General features: G+C 45.8%; 1 protein-coding gene across 1 annotated transcript in view; it reads left to right on the top strand.

Moving 5' to 3' along the window:
- The window catches only part of LOC126355618 (testis-specific serine/threonine-protein kinase 6-like), a 59,508-nt gene extending 51,414 nt beyond the window's left edge, over positions 1-8,094 (top strand). Inside the window, exons 5-6 of the mRNA XM_050005981.1 lie at positions 7,816-7,893; positions 8,005-8,094. Coding sequence (XP_049861938.1) covers positions 7,816-7,893; positions 8,005-8,094 — 168 coding nt within the window. The remainder of the gene's footprint in view (positions 1-7,815; positions 7,894-8,004) is intronic.
- Positions 8,095-23,964: the final 15,870 nt, after the last annotated feature.

Raw genomic sequence — 23,964 nt, 5'->3', positions numbered from 1 at the left:
TGACAAAGGGAATAGCGTCATTAACCATGAAAAAATTAGTAAATAGTGCAATGTTTCATCACTTAAATCATGCACGACACAGCTGAAGGCTCTCCAAATATAGGGTGACAATTACTGAACTGCCGGCCGGTGTGGCCGAGCGGTTCTACGCGCTTCAGTTCGGAACCGCGTGACCGCTACGTCGCAGGTTCGAATCCTGCCTCGGGCATGGATGTGTGTGATGTCCTTAGCTTAGTTAGGTTTAAGTAGTTCTAAGTTCTAGGGGACTGATGACCTCAGATGTTAAGTCCCATAGTACTCAGAGACAATTATTGAACTAGATGAAATAAAATCGCCGCAACCTCTGAGTGGTTAGCGTTAGGACGTTCAAACTGCACGGTTGGCGACGGGGCATGATGACAATTAATGTACGCAGTTGGTTTGGTTTAGTCACGATGCACACTTTCATTTGGATGGGCTCGTAAGTGAGCGAAGTTGATGCATTTGTGGGACTGAGAATCAGCATTTCGCGATCGAGGAGTCTCTTCACCCGGAACGGGTGACTGTGTGGCGTGCAATGTCCAGTCACAGAAAAATCGGTGGGACATTCCCTGAGGGCACGGTGACTACAGAATGGTACGTGAAGCTTTTGGAAGGTGATTTCATCCACATTACACAAAGTGACCCTGATTTCGACATGATGTGGTTCATGCAAAATGGAGCTCGAACCCATCGCAATAAGAGAGTGATTGATGTAATGGAGGGGCACTTCAGGAAACACATTCTGGCTCTGGGGTATCCAAAGGTCACTGGCATGTGCCTCGATTGGTCGCCACATACTCCAGATTTGAACATGTGCGACTCTTTTTTGTGGGGCTATATTACAGACAAGGTGTATAGCAATAAGGCTAGAACCATTGCTAGCCAAAAACAGCAATTTAGGAGGTTATTGACAGCATCGATGTTCCGAAATTTCATCGCCGATGATGGCAGTCATATCGAACATGTCATCTAAATCCTAATATCTGTAGTGACGTTTACATGTAGAATAAAGTCTATGCAGACCGTAGTTTGTAACTAATTTACTTTTTGTTCATATACATACATCAAAAAAAGTTTTGCATCACCCCAGTTTCCAAAACTCTTGAAGATAGACGTTGACTGTAGATTTTGTATCACAGACACAGTTCGAACTTCCTGGAAGATTAAAACTGTGTGCCGGACCGAGACTCGAACTCGGGACATTTTCCTTTTGCGGGTAAGTGCGAAAGGCAAAGGTCCCGAGTTGGAGACTCGGTCCGGAACACAGTTTTAATCTGCCAGGAAGTTTCATATCAGCACACAATCCGCTGCAGAGTGACAATCTCATTGTGACAGACACAGTTCCTTTGACTATTTATTCGATGGAGAGGTTCGGACAGCAGATCTATTGCAGTCATTCCATCAGGAAGAAAGTACACGGCTCGTGTTGTTTGTAGTTCAACCATGCCTAGACGGTCAGTACCGTGGTTCGATCGCGTCCGCATTGTTACTTTGTGCCAGGAAGGGCTCTCAACAAGGGAAGTGTCCAGGCGTCTTGGACTGAACCAAAGTGATGTTGTTCAGACATGGAGGAGATCCAAAGAGACAGGAACTGCCAATGACATGCTTCGCTCAGGCGCCCAAGGGCTACTACTGCAGCGGATGACCGCTACCTACGGATTGTGGCTCGGAGGAATCCTGACAGCAACGCCACCATGTTGAATAATGCTTTTCGAGCAGCCACAAGACGTCGTGTTAAGACTCAAACTCTGCGCAATAGGCTGCATGATGCCCAACTTCACTCCCAACGTCCACAGCTAGGTGCATCTTCGCAACCGCGACACCATGCAGCGCGTTACAGATGGGCCCAACAACCGATCGGCATTTGCATCACCTTCTCTTCACCGATGAGTGTCACACATGCCTTCAACCAGAGAATCGCCGGAGACAATTTTGGAGGCAACTAGGTCAGACTGAACGCCTTCGACACATCGTCCAGCTAGTGCAGCAACGTCGAGGTTCCCTGATGTTTTGGGGTGGCATTATGTAGAGCCGACGTACGCCCCTGGTGGTCATGGAAGGCGCCGTAACGGCTGTACGATATGTGAATGCCATCCTCTGAGCGACAGCACAACCATATTGGGCACATTGGCGACGCCTATCGTGCACATCGTGTGAGTGATTTCCTTCAGGATAACGACATCGCTGGACTAGAGAGGCCAGCATGTTCTCCAGGCATGAACCCTACCGAACATGAAAAGGGCTGTTTATGGACGACGTGACCCACCAACCACTCTGGGGGTTCTACGCCGAATCGCCATTGAGGAGTGGGACAATCTGGACCAATAGTGCCTTGATGAACTTGTAGATAGTATGCCACGACGTATACAGGCATACATCAATGCAAGAGGACGTGCTACTGGGTATTAGAGGTACCGGTGTGTACAGCAATGTGGACCACCACCTTTGAAGGTCTCGCTGTATGGTGGTACAACATGGAATGTGTGGTTTTCATGAGCAATGAAAAGGGCGGAAATGATGTTTATGTAGATCTCTATTCAAGTGGCTCTGAGCACTACGGGACTTAACATCTATGGTCATCAGACCACTAGAACTTAGAACTACTTAAACCTAAGGACATCAAACAACACCCAGTCATCACGAGGCAGAGAAAATCCCTGATCCCGCCGGGAATCGAACCCGGGAACCCGGGCGCGGGAAGCGAGAACGCTACCGCACGACCACGAGCTACGGACTAGATCTTTATTCCAGTTTTCTGTACAGGTTCCGGAACTCTCGGAACCGAGGTGATGCAAAACTTTTTTTGATGTGCGGAGTTTTGTAACTGTCAGCCTGTACAGCGATTATGATGGATGAAATTAAGCTATGGCATTTCATAAATGAGTATCGCGTATGTTGATATGAGGGGCCATTTTCATGTGGGCAAATGGAAATGTTTTGTCGCTCAATCTCAAATAATTTTCGTTGTTCTTTATGTCCTCGCACTGCGTTTCACGCAGCTGGTTCTGTTGCACACTTCGAACTCCTCCTCCGTCTATCGGCAGTCCACCCACTACTTCTTCCATATATCTTTCTTTTCAAGCCGTGAAGTCTGCCACCGTCATATGCTGCCGTCAACTGTTCGGCATCCATTTCCGAACAAGTGTGACGAAGTGTCTGCCTGGTTAGCTAAGTACGGTAGCGCAGCGAGTTCCGTCAGAGAGCTGCCTGCTCTCTGCAATAAAAAAAAAAATGACTGAAGGGCTCAACAGCGAACTTCAAAATGCAAAAAAAAAAGTAGTAACGTGCTTGCCTGCCATGCAGCAGGCCCCGGTTCGATTCCCGGCTGGGTTGGAGATTTTCTTCGCTCGTGGACTGGGTGTTGTGTTGTCCCAAAACTCATTTTATTCTCATGCTGTGCTGAACTTGGTCAGCCCGGATCTCTAATTGGGGATGACCAGATTTATAATGTTATTATTACAGCTCACGCATTCGTAATAATTTTCTTTATAGTAATACCTATTATAATTGGTGGATTTGGTAATTGACTTGTTCCACTAATAATCGGTGCACCAGATATAGCATTTCCACGAATAAATAATATAAGTTTTTGATTACTACCACCCTCACTAACCCTTCTTCTTACATCTTCTATAGTAGATAATGGTGCTGGTACAGGATGAACAGTTTACCCTCCTCTAGCAGGAGCTATTGCACAAGGGGGTGCATCTGTAGATTTAGCTATTTTTTCACTACACTTAGCAGGTGTATCATCTATTCTTGGTGCAGTAAATTTCATTACAACAGCAATTAATATACGATCAGAAAGTATAACTTTAGATCAAACACCTTTATTTGTATGATCTGTAGCTATTACAGCCCTACTTCTCCTTCTTTCACTTCCAGTTTTAGCAGGAGCTATTACTATATTATTAACAGACCGAAATTTAAATACATCATTCTTTGACCCTGCAGGAGGGGGTGACCCAATTCTATATCAACATCTATTTTGATTCTTTGGACACCCAGAAGTTTATATTTTAATTCTACCAGGGTTCGGAATTATTTCACACATTGTATGTCAAGAAAGAGGAAAAATTGAATCATTTGGAACATTAGGTATAATGTATGCAATATTATCAATTGGACTAATAGGATTTATTGTATGAGCACATCATATATTTACAGTAGGAATGGATGTTGACACACGAGCATATTTTACGTCAGCAACAATAATTATTGCTGTACCTACAGGAATTAAGGTATTTAGATGATTAGCTACATTATATGGAACTAAATTCAAGTTCAATCCACCATTATTATGAGCTCTAGGATTTATTTTCCTATTTACAATTGATGGATTAACAGGATTAGTATTAGCAAATTCATCACTTGATATTGTATTACATGATACATAGTATGTACTAGCCCACTTCCATTATGTATTATCTATAGGAGCAGTATTTGCAATTATAGGGGGTGTTATTCAATGATATCCACTATTCACAGGATTAACTATAAATAATACATGATTAAAAATCCAATTTACAATTATATTCATTGGAGTAAACTTAACATTCTTTCCTCAACACTTCTTAGGATTAGCAGGAATACCTCGACGATACTCAGACTACCCAGAAGCATATACATCATGAAATGTAGTATCAAGAATTGGATCTACAATTTCTATTGCAGGAATTATTATATTCATTGTAATTATATGAGAAAGAATGGTTACAAACCGAGCAATTATATTTAGAGCTAACATAAGAAGATCAACAGAATGACTACAAAATAACCCTCCTGCAGAACATAGTTACTCAGAATTACCATTAATCTCTAGATTCTAATATGGCAGATTAGTGCAGTAGATTTAAGCTCTACAAATAAAGGTTTGACCTTTTATTAGAAAATATTCAAATGGCAACATGATCAAATATATCTCTTCAAGATGGAGCTTCACCATTAATGGAGCAACTATCATTCTTTCATGATCATACTATGGTCGTATTATTATTAATTACAGTAATTGTAATTCAAGTCGCCCAATGTGGCGTCGACTGAAATAAGACGTGCACTCGGCGCCGGAACTTATCCGGATGGGGTCCCCCGGCCAACAATGCCAGACGCAGATTTGTTTTTTTTTTTTTTTTTTTGCGATGAAGTATTTTGCGATCACGTGATGGTTCCAGTAAAGTGATTAAGCTTGAAAGTTTCCTGTCTAACTTCCTTCTCTAGGGACGCCAGATAAAAGTAGATGTCGTCGAGCCCTGAAGGAAAATTGCGTAACGGATAACTGGGGGGGGGGGGGAGGGGGAGGGGGGGGGGGGGAAAGTTTGAGAGCGCTACCTAGAGAGCGTGCCCTTTCTGTATGATAATAGGCAAGGGGCTGGAGGGTTCACACGCTGATGTGTGGGTCCCTGCATTCTATATTTTTTATTTTAAATGAATTCCTTTAACTTGACTTCTTTGTGTTTTTTAAGGTATGTTGAAGCATGATGACAATTGATTACCTATTTATTTTAAGCATTATCACTCGATTTACAGCGATTGCAGCAATTGCTCCAGTTTACAGACATTACAATTTTACAACTTATAGCTCGGGTATATTACATACTAATCTGCACGCACATTTCTATGGGCAAGACGGAATTGCGTTGGCCAAATGTATACCACCAAAGTGTCCCAATATTTTACATAGGACATCCACTATGTGAGGAGGATAACGGGCAAACTGGGGACCAGATACATTAACACAGGGGTCAAATTTCCGAAATTAAACGAGAACATCATTTCCTTACACAATCCAAAGCTGGAAATAAAATAATTAGTACAACTATTCAAATAACTCTCTTCCATGGGTGAACATTGAGACAGACGCACTGAGGGCACGTCTGCTCACTTACCCGTCTTCTGTAACACTCCCAGAATATGGCGGGCACCCGGCGGTCTTCCTGGGCCCGGGGGTTGGGATGGTCGAACCACTTGGCCGTGACCAACCTCTCCACCCCAAATCCTGTGACACTGAAACGTCTTTGACTTTTACCTGCCTGTGCTGTCTCTCTGATCCCCTACCCAGGAGTGAGGTTGGCTCTACTATACTACAGAACTACTTCCCAACTATGATTTGGCCACGCCTTACGGAAATGTGTGAGGAGGATTAGGAAAGTTCATGTGCAGATCCACATTCATGTACAAGAAATACATAATACACGTCACATATAAATACGTATTATGAAGCCTGACACATTTCTTTCCACCCTTCCACATGGGATCTGTTGCAACCGCGGCCGGCCGCGTCGTGTTTGTATTTCTCGGTGCGAGCGTGCAGCGAAAGCTACTGCTTATAGAGCGGAAACTACTGTACCGTTTCAAGCTCCACGCTAGTCCTCATCTCGTGGTCTAGTGGCTAGCACTACTGCCACTGGAACACAGGGTCCCACATTCGATTCTACATCTACATCTACATCTATATGATTACTCTGTAATTCACATTTAAGTGCTTGGCAGAGGGTTCATCGAACCACAATCACACTCTCTCTCTACCATTCCACTCCCGACCAGCGCGCGGGCAAAACGAACACCTAAACCTTTCTGTTCGAGATCTGATTTCTCTTATTTTATTTTGATGAACATTCCTACCTATGTAGGTTGGGCTCAACAAAATATTTTCGCATTCGGAAGGAAAAGTTGGTGACTGAAATTTCGTAAATAGATCTCGCCGCGACGAAAAATGTCTGTGCTTTAATGTCTTCCATCCCAACTCGCTTATCATATCTGCCACACTCTCTCCCCTACTACGTGATAATACAAAACGAACTGCCCTTTTTTGCACCCTTTCGATGTCCTCCGACAATCCCACCTGGTAAGGATCCCACACCGCGCAGAAATATTCTAACAGACGACGAACGAGTGTAGTGTAAACTGTCTCTTTAGTGGACTTGTTGTATCTTCTAAGTGTCCTGCCAATGAAACGCAACCTTTGGCTCGCCTTCCCCACAGTATTATCTACGTGGTCTTTCCAACTGTAGTTGTTCGTAATTTTAACACGAGGTACTTAGTTGAATTGACAGCCTTGAGAATTGTACTATTTATCGAGTAATCGAATTCCAACGGATTTCTTTTGGAACTCATGTGGATCACCTCACACTTTTCGTCATTTAGCGTCAACCGCCACCTGCCACACCATACAGCAATCTTTTCTAAATCGCTTTGCAACTGATACTGGTCTTCGGATGACCTTACTAGACGGTAAATTACACCATCATCTGCGAACAACCTAAGAGAACTGCTCACATTGTCACCTAGGTCATTTATATAGATCAGGAACAGCAGAGGTCCCAGGACGCTTCCCTGGGGAACACCTGATATCTCTTCAGTTTTACTCGATGATTTGCCGTCTGCTACTACGAACTGCGACCTTCCTGGACAGGTCGGAGATTTTGCTCCCTTAAGGACTGGGTGTTTGTGTTGTCCTTCTCATTTCATCATGATTCGGGAATGTGGCACGACTGGAGAGTGTAGAGATTGGGAATTTGTATGGGCGCTGATAAACCGCGCAGTTAAGCGCCCCACGAACCAGATATCACCGTGGTCGTCAACACAGCTCAACGAATTCTTCGATAAAGCATGTGTTTGTGCCGGCCGACAGTTGAACATAACAGTGATGATGTCACACCGAGGTCTGAATTAATCGTTGGCCGCGGGTGCCGTCGAAATGACGTGGTGTTACCCTGGTTTACGTACGTCGTCGGTTCCCACCTCCCTGTTTCACGTGCGACGTGCCGTCGTCACGCGATCGGGCCCGCTGCGCAGGTGCTGGAGTCGCCGTTCTTCGCCATGGAGCCGCGCATGCGCTCCCTGACGGCGGACGAGGCGAGCGCGCTGCAGACGGCGCGCGAGTCGCGCTCGCACCGCGCGCCAGCGGCCGGGCCGCAGTCGTCGTCGCGGCTGCTGGCGCCGCCGGCGGGAACCGACCGGCCGCCCGACCTGCGGCCGCTGCAGCCGCCGCCCACGTACGACGTCTCCGTGCACTCAGAGGTCGACCCCGAGCGCTCGAGCCACTTCCGGGCCAGCAGCGGGTCCGACTCGTAGCGTCCCCTCTGCGACACTTTGCCGGCAGCCCGCCGCTTCCGCACACACCGTCGTCAGCTGAGGGGCTCTCCCGCCCGGCAGACCTCTCGCTGCTTCTCGTGCGCCGCCACGTATTCTCCCGCCGCCTCACCGAGTCCCATAACGCGCACCGGAAACACTGCGGAGAAGTTCCTCTTCAGCCTATCCAGCCACAGAGTCGGCTTTCTTCTACTCCTGCAGTCACTTCTTTGTCGTGACGTACTCCTCCATTCAAATTACTCAACAGTCTGCCCACACGTTTGACTCTACATGTACACTCATTTATGATCGATCAATGGTCGAAAACGCAGTGTGATTGGTCTCGTACGACATGCAACTTCTAAATAAAGCGTCCAGTCTATTAACCAAAGTAACTGTTCTTTTCTTCTACAAACACATGGCTTCATTGCGATATCCAAACCTAGCAATGGCGTTTAATAAGTAACGCAACAAATTCATTTGTCTCTGCCAAGTTCGATTGATAAAATGCAAAACTGGTTCTGGGACATCATGGAATATCAGCCCGTATAATTTCATGAAGCTGCGATAGGTGGCGGTGCGACACGTAGCCTCCAAAGTGGCGCCTGTAACAGAGCTGCTTTCCAAACAAACAGCTGCCACTGAGTTTCTTTTGGCGGTAAGCCAGAGCACCGCAGTTATTCATATGAGCCTGCAAAATCTCTACGGAGACCTGGCGGTAAATAAAAGCGCAGTGAGCCGTTGGGGGAACCGTCTGTAGCCACCGCAACAAAGTCCGATGTCCCACTTGCCGGCCGGCCACACAAAGCTGCGAGTCCTGCAATGTTGGAACGTGCGGACATTCTCATTAGAAGGAAATGAAACGCCCGCAGGTTTCCTTATGATCTTATGTATTGTGTAGCTACCAGTTTCAGCGCTTCAATGCGTCATCTTCAGGCCCTAGTTCATGCCGAAGGGGTTATCACGATCCATATATACGCCGCATCATTGTGAGTTGGCAGCTGACGGAATTCTGACATCACAGTTACAGATAATCTGCGTAAACCAGTTACGTTGGCCACAGATGCGGCATATATACAGCGTGGTCCATTGATCGTGACCGGGCCAAATATCTTACGATATAAGCGTCAAACGAAAGAAACTACATAGAATGAAACTTCTCTACCTTGAAGGGGGAAACCAGATGGCTCTATGGTTGGCCCGCTAGATGGCACTGCCATAGGTCAAACGGGTATCAACTGCGTTTTTTTAGAATAGGGGCCGCCAATGTTTATTACATATTCGTTTAGTACGTAAAGAAATATGAATGTTTCAGTTGGACCACTTTTTTCGCTTTGTGATAAATGGCGCTGTAATAGTCACAAAGATATTGCTCACAATTTTTGACGAATAGTTGGTAACAGGTAGGTTTTTTAAATTAAAATACAGAACGTAGGTACGTCTGAACATTTTATTTCGGTTGTTCTGATGTGATACATGTACCTTTGTGAACTTATCATTTCTGAGAACGCATGCAGTTACAGCATGATTACCTGTAAATACAACATTACTGCAATGAATGTTCAAAATAATGTCCGTCAACCTCAGTGCTTTTGGTAATACGTGTAACGACATTCGTCTCGACAGCGAGTAGTTCGCCTTCCGTAATGTTCGCACATGAATTGACAATGCGCTGACGCATGTTGTCAGGCGTTGTAGGTGGATCACGATAGCAAATATTCTTCAACTGTACCCACAGAAAGAAATCGGGGAACGTTATATCCGATGAACGTGCGGGCCATGGTGTTGTGCTTCGACGACCAACCCACCTGTCATGAAATATGCTACTCAATACCGCTTTAACCACACGCTAGCTATGTGCCGGACATCCATCATGTTGGAAGTACATCGCTATTCTGTCATGCAGTGAAACATCTTGTAGTAACAACCGTAGAACATTACCCAGGAAATCAGCATGCATTGCACCATTTAGATTGCCATCGATAACATGGGGGCCAATTATTCTTACTCCCATAATGCCGCACCATACATTAACCCGCCAAGGTCGCTGATGTTCCATTTATCGCAGTCATCGTGGATTTTGCGTTGCCCAATAGTGCATATTTTGCCGGTTTACGTTACCGCTGTTGGTGAATAACGCTTCGTCGCTAAATGGAACGCGTGCAAAAAAAGTCATCATCCCGTAATTTCTCTTATGCCCAGTGACAGAACTATACACGACGTTCAAAGTCGTCATCATGGAATTCCTGGTGCGTAGAAATATGGTTCGGGTGCAATCGATGTTGATGTAGCAATCTCAACAGCGACGTTTTTGAGATCCCCGATTCTCGCGCAATTTGTCTGCTACTGCTGTGCAAAGTAACCGCGACAGGAGCTAAAACACCTACTTGGGCATCATCATTTGTTGCAGGTCGTGGTTGACGTTTCACATGTAGCTGAACACTTGCTGTTTCCTTAAATAACGTAACTATCCGGTTCGGACACTTGGATGATGTCGTCCAGGATACCGAGCGGCATACATAGCACACGTCCGTTGGGCATTTTGATCACAATAGCCACACGATATCGACCTTTTCCGCAATTGGTAAACGGCCCCCTTTAACACGGGTAATGTATCACGAAGCAAATACCGTCCGCACTGGCGGAATGTTACGTGATACCACGTACTTATACGTTTGTGACTATTACAGCGCCATCTATCAGAAAGCGAAAAAAGTGGTTCAACTACAACATTCATATTTCTTTACGTACTACACGAATATCTAATAAAGTATGGGGGTTCCTATTTAAAAAAAAAAAACGCAGTAGAAATCCGTTTGACCTACGGCAGCGCCATCTAGCCGGCCAACCATGGTGCCATCTGGTTTCCCCCTTCAAGCTAGACGAGTTCCGTTCTTTGTAGCTTTTTAGTTTGAAGCTTATTTCGTGAGATATTTGCCCCGGTCACTGTCAATGGACCACCCTGCATGGTTCGTGATAACCCTTCAGCACCTACTAAGAGCCTAAGACAGTGCACTGCAGCGCCGAAACTCGTAGCTGCACAATAAATATGATCACGAGGACGGCTGTAGGCGTATCATTTTCTTACAATATTGAATGGGTGTGGTCTCCAAGACCTCCACTCAAAAGGATGGACATAACAAAACTCTCATTCGTGGTGAAAACGGATCACAATCAAAACACCTCACTACTCAACTGGACGTCTCTGTTGGTAGCTGTAACACACTCGTACCCCAGTTGCGGTACTCAAAAGTTTGTGTGAATCCTCTGACTGCCTCACCGCCTAACTGCAGACCATAAAGAGCAAGGAAGGACCATCTGTGCGGAACTGCTTGCTCGTTACGAGGCTGAGTTAGGCAATATTCTGTCTAACGTCGTCACAGGTGACGAAACATGAGTTAATCAGTTATGCTCTTACTCTTGGGGATCATTCTGAACAACGCTCATTGCCGGCTGGCTGCAGTGTTTTCACTGCCGAGCTGGTCACCATCTCTCGCGCCCCAGAGTATATCCGCTCCTGCTCAAATGGTTCCTGGCGGAGGTTCGAATCCTCTCACGGGCATGGGTGTGTGTTTTTGTCCTTAGGATAATTTAAGTTAAGTAGTGTGTAAGCTTAGGGACTGATGACCTTAGCAGTTAAGTTCCATAAGATTTCACACACATGTGAACATATATTCAAATGGTTCAAATGTCTCTGAGCACTATCGGTCTTAACTTCTGAGGTCGTCAGTCCCAAGAACGTAGAACTATTTAAACCTAACTAACATAAGGATATCACACACATCCATGCCCGAGGCAGGATTCGAACCTGCGACCGTAGCGGTCGCGCGGCACCAGACTGATACGCTCCCTGCACTTTTAACGGATGACGCTGCCATGGCAGGCTTAGTTTTGAGTTTTATTCGTGCAGGGGGCTTTTATCGCTCGATCTGAGTGTTTGTCTGTTTCATTTGTGTTGAGTCTGGCCTTCAGCCTACGGTTTTAGATTGGGCATTTTAGTGTGTCTCTCGGTGGTTAGCTTTGCGTTTTTTTTTTTTTTTTTTTTTTTTTTTTTTTGTTTCCTTGGTAGACCAACCACTGTAACATTCTGTTTTTAACTCCTCTTTTCTGGTCGTTGTCTATGTCTTTCTTGTTCTGTGCCATCCTTTGTCATCTCCGTTGCTCGTTCTTGTTCCTTGTGGGTGATCCTCATAATCGTGGAAAAAGGGACCGATGGCCTTTGTAGTCTGGTCCCTTCAACCCCCACAAACCAACCAACCAGCTAATCAGCTTGAACCAGAAACACAACGGCAGTCCGTGGAGTGGTGCCACACCACCTGTCCTCCGAAGGAAAAGTTCAAAGCCGCAGCCTCAGCAGGTAACGTCATGCCGACGGTCTTCTGGAACTCTGAAGGGGTTATTCTGTTTGATTTGCTCCCTCGTGGTGGAACGATCAACTACAAAGTGAATTGTGCTACCCTCATAAAATGAGAAATGACTTGAATGTGTTCGTCGCCACAAAAATGCAAAGGAACCTCTCCTTCCAGAATGAAATTTTCACTCTGCAGCGGAGTGTGCGCTGATATGAAACTTCGTGTCAGATTAAAACTGTGCGCCCGACCGAGAATCGAACTCGGACCTTTGCCTTTCGCAGGAGAGCTTCTGTAAAGTTTGGAAGGTAGGAGACGAGGTACTGGCAGAAGTAAAGCTGTGAGGACAGGGCGTGATTGTGCTTGGGTAGCTCAATGGTAGAGCACTTGCCCGCGAAAGGCAAAGGTCCCGACTTCGAGTCTCGGTCCGGCACACAGTTTTAATCTGCCAGGAAGTTTCGAACCTCTCCTTCTTCATGACAACCCACGGCCTCACTCAAGTCCGTGTACCCGGGAGGAGCTCACAAACCGTCATTGGACAGTTCCATCTCATCCACCCTGCAACCCGGATCTCGCACTTCCCGATTTCCATTTATCTGGCCCAATGGAGGTTTAACTCAGCGTGATGCAGTGCATGGATGATGGGGAGGTTACCGATTCACCAAGGCGTTGTTTCGGATGTCGACAAGTAAAATGATACTATGCAGGCATACAGGCCCTCCCGATAAGGTGGTGTAAGGCCGTCACATTGAACGGAGATTATAATGAAAAATAGTCCCTTGTAGCCGAAACAGACGGGAATAATATGTTGGGCTTAAATCCTGGATGAAATCAGCCTCCTTTCAGAAAATAAAAGTGCAGCATTACTTATCGAACGCCCCTAGTACTATGAAAGTTTATACATGTGTGTATAAATGTATGAATATTGTTTCATACCTCGTCCTAAACCACTTGATCCATTTAAACCGTAGTTCACACACATTATTTACTGTCGCTAAAGAACCACTGTGGATGTAAAACCTTCTCTCTCTCAAAAGGGTTTGCAGTGGGGGTGAAAACGAGCATAGCTCGCTGTTCACAAATAGCCGGAAGATACTCATCCAGTATTTGAGAATGACAGCATCCAGTGACAAGCAAAGATCTTGATACATAATTTCAAACCGTAGCAAGACTTTTGCTCGCTGACGACCTCCACAAAATGATGGAAGGAAAATGTTTACCTCTTTACATTTTCGCTGTTCATGCAGCGAAAATGCATCAGGCATCACGTTTTAATTTATTACTCCTCTACTATTAACTCTGTTTGCACATTTTCTTGACTGTATTCACATATTACTCTCAATATAACTGTAAAAATATTTCAATATATACTACTGGCCATTAAAATTGTTACACCACGAAGATGCCCGCATCTCGTGGTCGTGCGGTAGCGTTCTCGCTTCCCACGCCCGGGTTCCCGGGTTCGATTCCCAGCGGGGTCAGGGATTTTCTCTGCACCGTGATGGCTGGGTGTTGTGTGATGTCCTTAGGTTAGTTAGGTTTAAGTAGTTCTAAGTTCTAGGGGACTGATGACCATAGATGTTAAGTCCCATAGTGCTCAGAGCCATTTGAACCACGAAGATGACGTGCTACAGAGGCGAAATTTAACCGACAGAAGAAGATGCTGTGGTATGCAAATGATTAGCTTTTCAAACATTCACACAAGGTTCGCGCCGGTGGCGGCAACTACAACGTGCTGACATGAGGAAACTTTCCAACCGATTTCTCATACACAAACAGCAGTTGACCGGCGTTGCCTGGTGAAACGTTGTTGTGATGCCTCGTGTAAGGACGACAAATGCGTACCATCACGTTTCCGACAAAGGTCGTATTGTAGCCTATCGCGATTGCGGTTTATCGTATCGCGACATTGCTGCTCGCGTTGGTCGAGATCCAGTGATTGTTAGTAGAATATGGAATCGGTGGGTCCAGGGGGGGGGGGGGGGTAATACGGAACGCCGTGCTGGATACCAACGGTCCCGTATCACTAGCAGTCGAGATGACTGGCATCTTATCGGCATGGCTGTAACGGATTGCGCAATCTCGTCTCGATCCCTGAGTCAACAGCTGGGGACATTTGCAAGACAACAACCATCTGCACGAACAGTTCGACGACGTTTGCAGCAGCACGGACTATCAGCTCGGAGACCACGTTTGCGGTTACCCTTGGCGCTGCATCACAGACAGGAGCGCCTGCGATAGTGTACTCAACGACGAACCGGACTGCACGAATGGCAAAACGTCGTTTTTTTCTAATGAATCCAGGTTCTGTTTACAGCATCATGATAGACGCAACTGTGTTTGGCGACACCGCCGAGAACGCACATTGGAAGCGTGTATTCGTCATAGCCATACTGGCGAGTCACCCGGCGTGATGGAATTGGGTGCCATTGGTTACACGTCTCGGTCACCTCTTGTTCGCATTGACGGCACTTTGAACAGTGGACGTTGCATTTCAGATGTGTTACGACCCGTGGCTCTACCCTTCATTCGATCCCTCCGAAACCCTACATTTCAGCAGGATAATGGACGACCGCATGTTGCAGGTCCTATACTGGCCTTTCTGGATACAGAAAATGTTCGACTGTTGCCCTGGCCAGCACATTCTCACCAACTGAAAACGTGTGGTCAATGGTGGCCTAGCAACTCGTCACAATACTCCAGTCACTAGTCTTGATGAGCCGGCTGGAGTGGCCGTGCGGTTCTAGGCGCTACAGTCTGGAGCCGAGCGACCGGTCCGGTCGCAGGTTCAAATCCTGCCTCGGGCATGGATGTGTGTGATGCCCATAGGTTGGTTAGGTTTAATTAGTTCTAAGTTGTAGGCGACTGATGACCTCAGAAGTTAAGTCGCACAGTGCTGAGAGCCATTTGAACTAGTCTTGATGAACTGTGGTATGGTGTTGGAGCTGCATGGGCAGCTGTACCTGTACACGCCATCCAAGCTCTGTGTGACTCAATGCCTAGGCATATCAAGGCCCTTATTACGGCCAGAATTGATTGTTCTGGGTACTGATTTCTCAGGATCTATGCACCCAAATTGCGTGAAAATGTAATCACATGTCAGTTTTGGTATAATATATTTGTCCAATGAATACCCGTTTATCATCTGCATTTCTTCTTGGTGTAGCAATTTTAATGGTCGGTAGTGTACAAGACATAGTCCACAAGATACCATATCATAAACACTGAGGTGCATGAAGAAGAAACTTTAAGCCGAAACTCTGTAGAGGTACAGTTGCAATATGTGCGCAAATAAGTGTGAAATACGTTAAATATATCTGAAATGTGCGTGACATGTGAGTATGCGGGCGAAGCAATGAGTAAAAATCTTCTCCTAAACTCCTGAATCGATGTCAACCAGGCTTGGCACACATTTAGTCTGTCACTGATAAATACGTGTGAAGCGCCCCAACTTGCACTAAAAATATAATGGAATTTACTGCCAAGAACAGTTACTTGAAACTTAGAGGAAGCTTACACTATTTCAACATAGACTTAATTCTTTAAGAAGTCGATTTCCCACAAGTATTGGCTTGTTTAGTTGTAGGTCATTCCATTTCAAATCAACTATGCCTCCCTACTTGACTATCACGGATTGCGATGAAACTTTATGTGAACATTCGCCCAAGGCACAATGAACATTGGTAAGGTTTGCTTTTCTCGAAAAAGGCATTTGTAAAATAAGTGTCGAGTATACCGTATTTGCCGCGTTGGGTGGTCGCGCGGTTTAAGGGCGCATTATCACGGTTTCGCCCCGTCGAATGTTCGATTCCTCCCTCGGGCATAGGTGTGTGTGTTGTTCTTAGCGTAAGTTAGTTTAAGTTAGATCAAGTAGTGTCTAAACCTAGGGACCGATGACCTCAGCAGTTTGGTCCAATAGGAAATTATCACCACTGGTACTCTATTATTACCTCTTTACGAAAATCTTCATTTTTTTGACGAATTTGTAGATGAAATTTTGTATTCCACATCCTTATGCAACCAACCTATTGCTTATTAAGTTTCATATTCAGCAAGCGTTTACTCTACAAGCTATAAGAATACAAAGTTTACATTATTTTCGTACCACTACATTCGCTGCCAATTTTGATTCAAATTATCTAGATTGTTAGCTCGCGTGGGATAATGAAGTAAATCTTTTTGGCGCTTAAAACAATGGTCCTTCTAATTATTCCTGTTGGGAAAGTTTTACGGAGCACAGTTATATAAAAAACCATGTTGAGAATACCGCATTTTATATCTTTTTACAAAATGTTCAGTTTTGCACATCATTTATTCAGTACTGGAAAGTGGTACATAAGTGCAACTTTTCGTATGAGAGCTTCGTGTCCTTAAGGCACTACATGCGAACTTTCACGTTGGTCAGGCATTTGGTCCCCAGGATGTAAGAAGCCAAACTCAGAAATTTTTTGGACGATTTTGTCTAAAATTTTCTGGCTGAATGTGGTTCGTAAAATTCTTTTCCTTGTTTCTAAGAAAATGTATAAAGTTGTACGAGATCGCCAAATTTTAGGGGACTGATGACCTCAGATGTTAAGTCCCATAGTGCTTAGGGCCAATTGAACAATATTTGAACCAAATTTCATTTCTTTTTACCAAACATTGCCCAAGATACAACAACTCAAAAGTCTCCAGAAATTCACATTCGCTCTGCGCGAAGTCTCTCATGGAGTCAAACTAGTGACTATATCTCGGCTATTATTGCTTCGACGAACGTTAAACATTACCAGTGTTCGCATATACTGTCTTAAAAACCTTGATGGTCGACCAAAAAATAAAAAATGTTCCGAAAGTAGGCGATTTGACATGGAATGACCCTTATGTCCCTGTTATTGCTCAGTTGCGATGTTACTTACTATATGGAAAGAAATGCTGTGAGAGTAGGAACCAGCAACCTACCATTTGGGTAGAGTGATAACGTGGAGAGGGAAGGGAGAAGAAGAGATGGGCAGGGAGGGGGACAGGAGGAGAGCCACACAGTTAATTAGGAGAAGGAGATGGACAGAGAGGGAGGAAGAGGGAAATGAACTGAAAGCGAAGAGGAGGGAACGGACAGAAAAAAGAAAGAGGAAGAGATGAACAGAGCGAGGGGGAGGAGAAGCTGGATCTAGAGAGGAAGAGGAGAAGTTGGGGAGACAGAAGTGGAGAAGGAAATGGACTTAGAGAGGGAGTGGAGCAGATGAGGGGTGGGGTGATAGAAGGGGAGAGGAGACGATGGTCAGAAAGATGGAAACGGAGCTGATGAATACAGAGAAGAGGAAGGAACGAATGAATTGAGAGAGGGCCAGGATGAGATAGACAGAGAGTAAAGGGTGGAGGAGGTTGAAAGAGAGAGAGAGAGAAAGACGAAATGGACTATTTGGAGATTTGAATAAATAGTTACCCAGGGAACGCCGGATACTGTGCTAGTTTATTGATCAAATTCCTCTCGAACTTCCAGCCGTTAAAGTGATTAAATGTCCACAAGCTTTCGGCCGAGTGCACTTTGACCATTGCGAAGTGGTGACCGTTGTGTGACTGCTGCTGCCGGGCTTACATAGCCGTACTACCTATCGCTTGCGACCTCTCTGGTGACCAGTCCAGCGCCAAATGAGCTAATGTTTTGGTTGCAAGGCCACTGTGTCCGTTTCAGCCTTCCGCTGGCCATGCCATGCTGTACTTACACGCAAACCTGTAGATGTCAGTCATCAGATTCATACCAAACACTGTGCATCGATAGAATATCAACCAAAATATCAATGTGCACTGGTGTCTAAAATTAAAGCAATAAAATGAAATTTTGCAAGGTTGCAAATAGTAAAAATATAAAGACTACAGAACGTAAACGACTGCAACATAAAAAACGGTATACAAAAAGGTTCTTCGTTTTTTCCAACTTAACGGATTTGCACACACATTCTGAAAACTGGTTAATGTGCTCAGTATGGGGTGTGACCACCTCTGGCAGCAATAGAGGTGTGACAACGACGAGGAACGCTGTGACTGAAGTCATCAATCGCATGTTGAGGCAATAACGCTCATCCTTCCTGCAGAGCTGCTCGCAGGTCTTGCAGAGTGACTGGTGGATGCTGACGTGGCGCAACCCATCTCCTCAGTACATCCCAGACATGCTCTGTGGGATTCAAATCGAGAGAGGGAGCAGGCCACACCGTGTGTGTAATCAATAGCTTCCGTTTCCAGGAAAAAATCAACCACCCGTGCTCTATGACGTCGAGCATTATCGTCCGTCAGTACGAAGTCTGGGTCCACAGCACCTCGCAACAACCACATTTGAGCTCTCAATATCTCGTCACGATACCTGAAAGCAGTTAATCCCTTTCGATTCACCGGTACAATTTCATTAAGAGATGTTCGAGGATAAACATAATCCCTGCCCGCACCACTCGCGATCCTCCTCGATGTCGATCTCTTACCACAATGTTCGGGTCTCGCATTCGTCTTCCACATTCCCTTCAGATGCGAATCCATCGAGAACCACTCTCCAGACCAAATCGGGACTCATCTGTCAAAAGAACGTTGGCCCAATGTTCGTCCATTCAGGTGGCATTGTTATGACTCCACTCTTGACGTTCCCTCTTGTGAAGACGCGTCAGAGGTAGACATGCAGCAGGACTCCGACAATAAAGGCCACTCTGCCGAAGCTTCTGCTCACCGTTTGTCTCGATACATCACGTCCAGTGGACCAGTGGATGCTGCGAGCTCACATGCCAGTTCCCGTGCAGTACTGAGGCGATACTGTCCTGCCCTTACAGACAAATGACGGTCCTCTCTTAACACACACAGGGTCGGCCCTGCTCTGCTCTTCGGGAAGCAGTTTCGGTCTCTGTAAGTTGTCGCCACATCCGAGAAACAAAAAAGCGATTCACGTTAAGCCATCGGGCCACATCAGTTCTCTGCTGTCCTGCTTCCTTTCTTCCTTTGGCCTTCTCTGTGCCATACTGCCCGTCTCTGACTGTGTACACAGCGACTGTGTATGTGGGACTAGCCGGCAAACATTACCTCGTTTCCGCGTTTGACAGGCGACCTGACGTCGGCGTTAGCGTGGTTTTCCGTGGACTAGAATGACATCTTCCGTGCAGAACATGATCGTACAGACAGCAGTTGACAGTTTGTGTGATTATATCGTGAATAAGACACAGGATGGGGAAATAGCAGTTTATTGCTTTAATTTTGGACACCAGTGTAGTTTGTGCTACGCGGTGTCAGCCGGGAGGATGTGCGTGAACGATATCAGTACTAACAAACGACCGACGGAGCACAGGAAGAACAGGCACCACATAAACAGGGTGGTCCATTGATCGTGACCGGGCCAAATATCTCACGAAATAGGCATCAAACGAAAAAACTACAAAGAATGAAATTCGTCTATCTTGAAGGGGGAAGCCAGATGGCAGGTCAAACGGATAGCAAGAACTTTTTTTTAAAATGGGAACCTCAATTTTTTATTACACATTGGTTTAATACGTAAAGAAATATGAGTGTTTTAGTTGGACCACTTTTTTCGCTTTGTGATAGATGGCGCTGTAATAGTCACAAACATAGAAGTACGTGGTATCACGTAACATTCCGCCAGTGCGGACGGTATTTGCTTCGTGATACATTACCCGTGGTAAAATGGACCGTTTACCAATTGCGGAAAGGTAGATATCGTGTTGATGTATGGCTATTGTGATCAAAATGCCCAACGGGCGTGTGCTATGTATGCTTCTCGGTATCCTGGATGACATCATCCAAGTGTCCGGACCGTTCGCCGGATAGTTACGTTATTTAAGGAAACAGGAAGTGTTCAGCTACATGTGAAACGTCAACCACGACATGCAACAAATTATGATTCCAAAGTAGATGTTTTACCTGCTGTCGCGGCTAATCCGCACATCAGTAGCAGACAAATTGCGCGAGAATCGGGGATCTCAAAAACGTCGGTGTTGAGAATGCTACATCAACATCGATTGCACCCGTACCATATTTCTGTGCACCAGGAATTGTATGGCGACGACTTTGAACGTCGTGTACAGCTCTGCCACTGGGCACAAGAGAAATTACGGGACGATGACAGATTTTTTGCACGCGTTCTATTTAACGACGAACCGTCATTCACCAACAGCGGTAACGTAAACCGGCATAATATGCAGTATTGGGCAACGGAAAATCCACGATGGCTACGACAAGTGTAACATCAGTGACCTTGGTGGGTTAATGTATGGTGCGGCATTATTGGAGGAAGAATAACTGGCCTCCATTTTATCGATAGCAATCTAAATGGTCCAATGTATGCTGATTTCCTTCGTAATGTTCTTCCGATGTTACTACAAGATGTGTTTCACTGCATGATACAATGGCGATGTACTTCCAACATGATGGATATCCGGCAAATAGCTCCCGTGCGGTTGAAGCGGTGCTGAATAGCATATTTCATGACAGGTGGATTGGTCGTCGAGGCACCATACCATGCCCCGCACGTTCACCGGATCTGACGTCCCAGGATTTCTTTCTGTGGGGATGTGTGCTCCCTGCCGCCGTTGGATAAGCAGTTGCAGCAGCAAGTCGTATAACCCTAGCTTACTTATTTGTTAGATAGTTTAATTAATTTCTTTGCGTGTTTCTGGGTACTTGCATTGTTTAATTCATATATTTCGGGCGTATTACAGTATTTGACAGTTGTAGCATCGCGCTTTAGTGTTTAATTCGTAGATTCTTATTTAAATTGCGTGTGAGTTTCGTATAGGAGGTGCAATTTCGAGTTTTAGTTACTGTAATCGTAAATTCGGCAGATTGTAGCGCAGTCGTTAGGCATTTGTACAGGTTAGTTGATACATTCTTTGCGTGTTCCGCTTGCGTTATCTAGGCACGGACTCGTGTTTCGGTAACTGTTGTTAAACATCGATTAGAATGGACAGGGACTGCGATTGCTGTGTTCGGATGAGGGCTGACTTGGCATCCCTTCGCTCACAGCTGCAATCGGCGCTGACTTCGGTCGCGCAGCTTGAGGCTGTTGCCAATGGGCACCACTGTGGGGAGCCGGACTCGGGTATTACGGGGATGTCAACCTCATCCCGTCTGTCCCCAGATCGGTCTGCCGCTGTGGTTGCCCCGGTTGCTGCCCGCAGTGGGGCTGAGCCCTCGCCTGTGGTTGATTGGGAGGTCGTTCCAAGGCGTGGCAGGCAGCGAAAGGCGTCCCCGGAGGCTGATCAGAAAGCCTCCCCGGTGCGTCTGACAAACCGGTTTCAGGCACTGTCTCTGGCTGAGCCAGATGCAGCTGCCTGCCCTGTTTCAGAGGATGATTCTCAGCCTTCAAGGTCCGGACAATCGCAGAGGGTGGGCTTACTGGTAGTTGGGAGCTCCAATGTTAGGCGCGTAATGGGGCCCCTTAGGGATACGGCGGCTAAGGAGGGGAAGAAATCCAGTGTGCACTCCGTGTGCATTCCGGGAGGAGTCATTCCTGATGTGGAAAGGGTCCTTCCGGATGCTATGAAGAGCACAGGGTGCAGCCAGCTGCAGGTGGTGGCACATGTCGGCACTAATGACGTGTGTCGCTTTGGATCTAAGGAAATTCTCTCTGGATTCCAGCGGCTATCTGATTTGGTGAAGGCTGCCGGTCTTGCTTAGGAGATGAAGGCAGAGCTCACCATCTGCAGCATCGTTGACAGAACCGACTGCGGACCTTTGGTGCAGAGCCGGGTGGAGGGTCTGAATCAGAGGCTCAGACGGTTTTGCGACCGTATTCGCTGCAGATTCCTAGACTTGCGCCATAGGGTGGTAGGGTTTCGGGTTCCGCTGAATAGGTCAGGAGTTCACTACACTCAGCTGGCGGCTACACGGGTAGCGGAGGCTGTGTGGCGTGGACTGGGCGGTTTTTTAGGTTAGAAGGCCTCGGGAAAGTGCGGGATGGGCTGCAATGTCAAAGGGTGCTTGGCAATTACAGGACGTGCTTGGATCAAGGAACAGTCGGAATTTTAGTTGTAAATTGTTGTAGTTGCGCTGGAAAAGTCCCTGAGCTTCAAGCGCTGATAGAAAGCACAGAAGCTGATATTGTTATAGGTACAGAAAGCTGGCTAAAGCCTGAAATAAGTTCTGCAGAAATTTTTACGAAGTCTCAGACGGTGTTCAGGAAAGATAGATTAGGCAGAATTGGTGGTGGAGTGTTTGTGTCTGTCAGTAGTGGTTTATCTTGTAGTGAAGTCGAAGTAGATACTCCGTGCGAATTGGTGTGGGTGGAGGTTATACTTAACAGCCGAATTAAGTTAATAATTGGCTCCTTCTACCGACCCCCAGACTCCGATGATACAGTTGCGGAACAGTTCAGAGAAAGTTTGAGTCTCGTAACAAATAAATACCCCACTCATACGGTTATAGTTGGTGGGGACTTCAACCTACCCTCGGTATGTTGGCAAAAATACTTGTTCAAAACCGGTGGTAGGCATAAAACGTCTTCCGAGATTGTCCTAAATGCTTTCTCCGAAAATTATTTCGAGCAGTTAGTCCACGAACCCACGCGAATTGTAAATGGTTGCGAAAACACACTTGACCTCTTGGCCACAAACAATCCAGAGCTGATAGAGAGCATCATGACTGATACAGGGATTAGTGATCACAAGGTCATTGTAGCTATGCTCAATACCATTTCTTCCAAATCCATCAGAAACAAACGCAAAATAATTTTATTTAAAAAAGCGGATAAAGTGCCACTAGAAGCCTTCCTAAAAGACAATTTCCATTCCTTCCGAACTGACTATGCAAATGTAGACGAGATGTGGCTCAAATATAGTAGCAACAGCAATTGAGATATTCGTACCTCATAAATTGGTAAGAGATGGAATGGATCCCCCGTGGTACACAAAAAAGGTCCGAACGCTGTTGCAGAGGCAACGGATAAAGCATGCGAAGTTCAGAAGAACGCGAAATCCTGAAGATGGGCAAAAATTTACAGACGCGCGAAATTTGGCACGTACTTCTATGCGAGATGCCTTTAATAGGTTCCACAACGAAACATTGTCTCGAAATTTGGTAGAAAATCCGAAGAAATTCTGGTCGTATGTAAAGTACACAAGCGGCAAGACGCAGTCAATACCTTCGCTGCGCAGTGCCGATGGTACTGTTATCGACGACTGTGCCGCTAAAGCGGAGTTATTGAACGCAGTTTTCCGAAATTCCTTCACCAGGGAAGACGAATGGAATATTCCAGAATTTGAAACACGAACATCTGCTAGCATGAGTTTCTTAGAAGTAGATACCTTAGGGGTTGCGAAGCAACTCAAATCGCTTGATACGGGCAACTCTTCAGGTCCAGATTGTATACCGATTAGGTTCCTTTCAGATTACGCTGATACTATAGCTCCCTACTTAGCACTCATATACAACCGCTCGCTCACCGATAGATCTGTACCTACAGATTGGAAAATTGCGCAGGTCGCACCAGTGTTCAAGAAGGGTAGTAGGAGTAATCCATTTAACTACAGACCTATATCATTGACGTCGGTTTGCAGTA

Source organism: Schistocerca gregaria, chromosome 3 (genome assembly GCF_023897955.1).
Source record: "Schistocerca gregaria isolate iqSchGreg1 chromosome 3, iqSchGreg1.2, whole genome shotgun sequence".
NCBI classification, from domain to species: Eukaryota; Metazoa; Arthropoda; class Insecta; order Orthoptera; family Acrididae; genus Schistocerca; species Schistocerca gregaria.
This window is presented reverse-complemented; position numbering and strand designations above follow the sequence as displayed.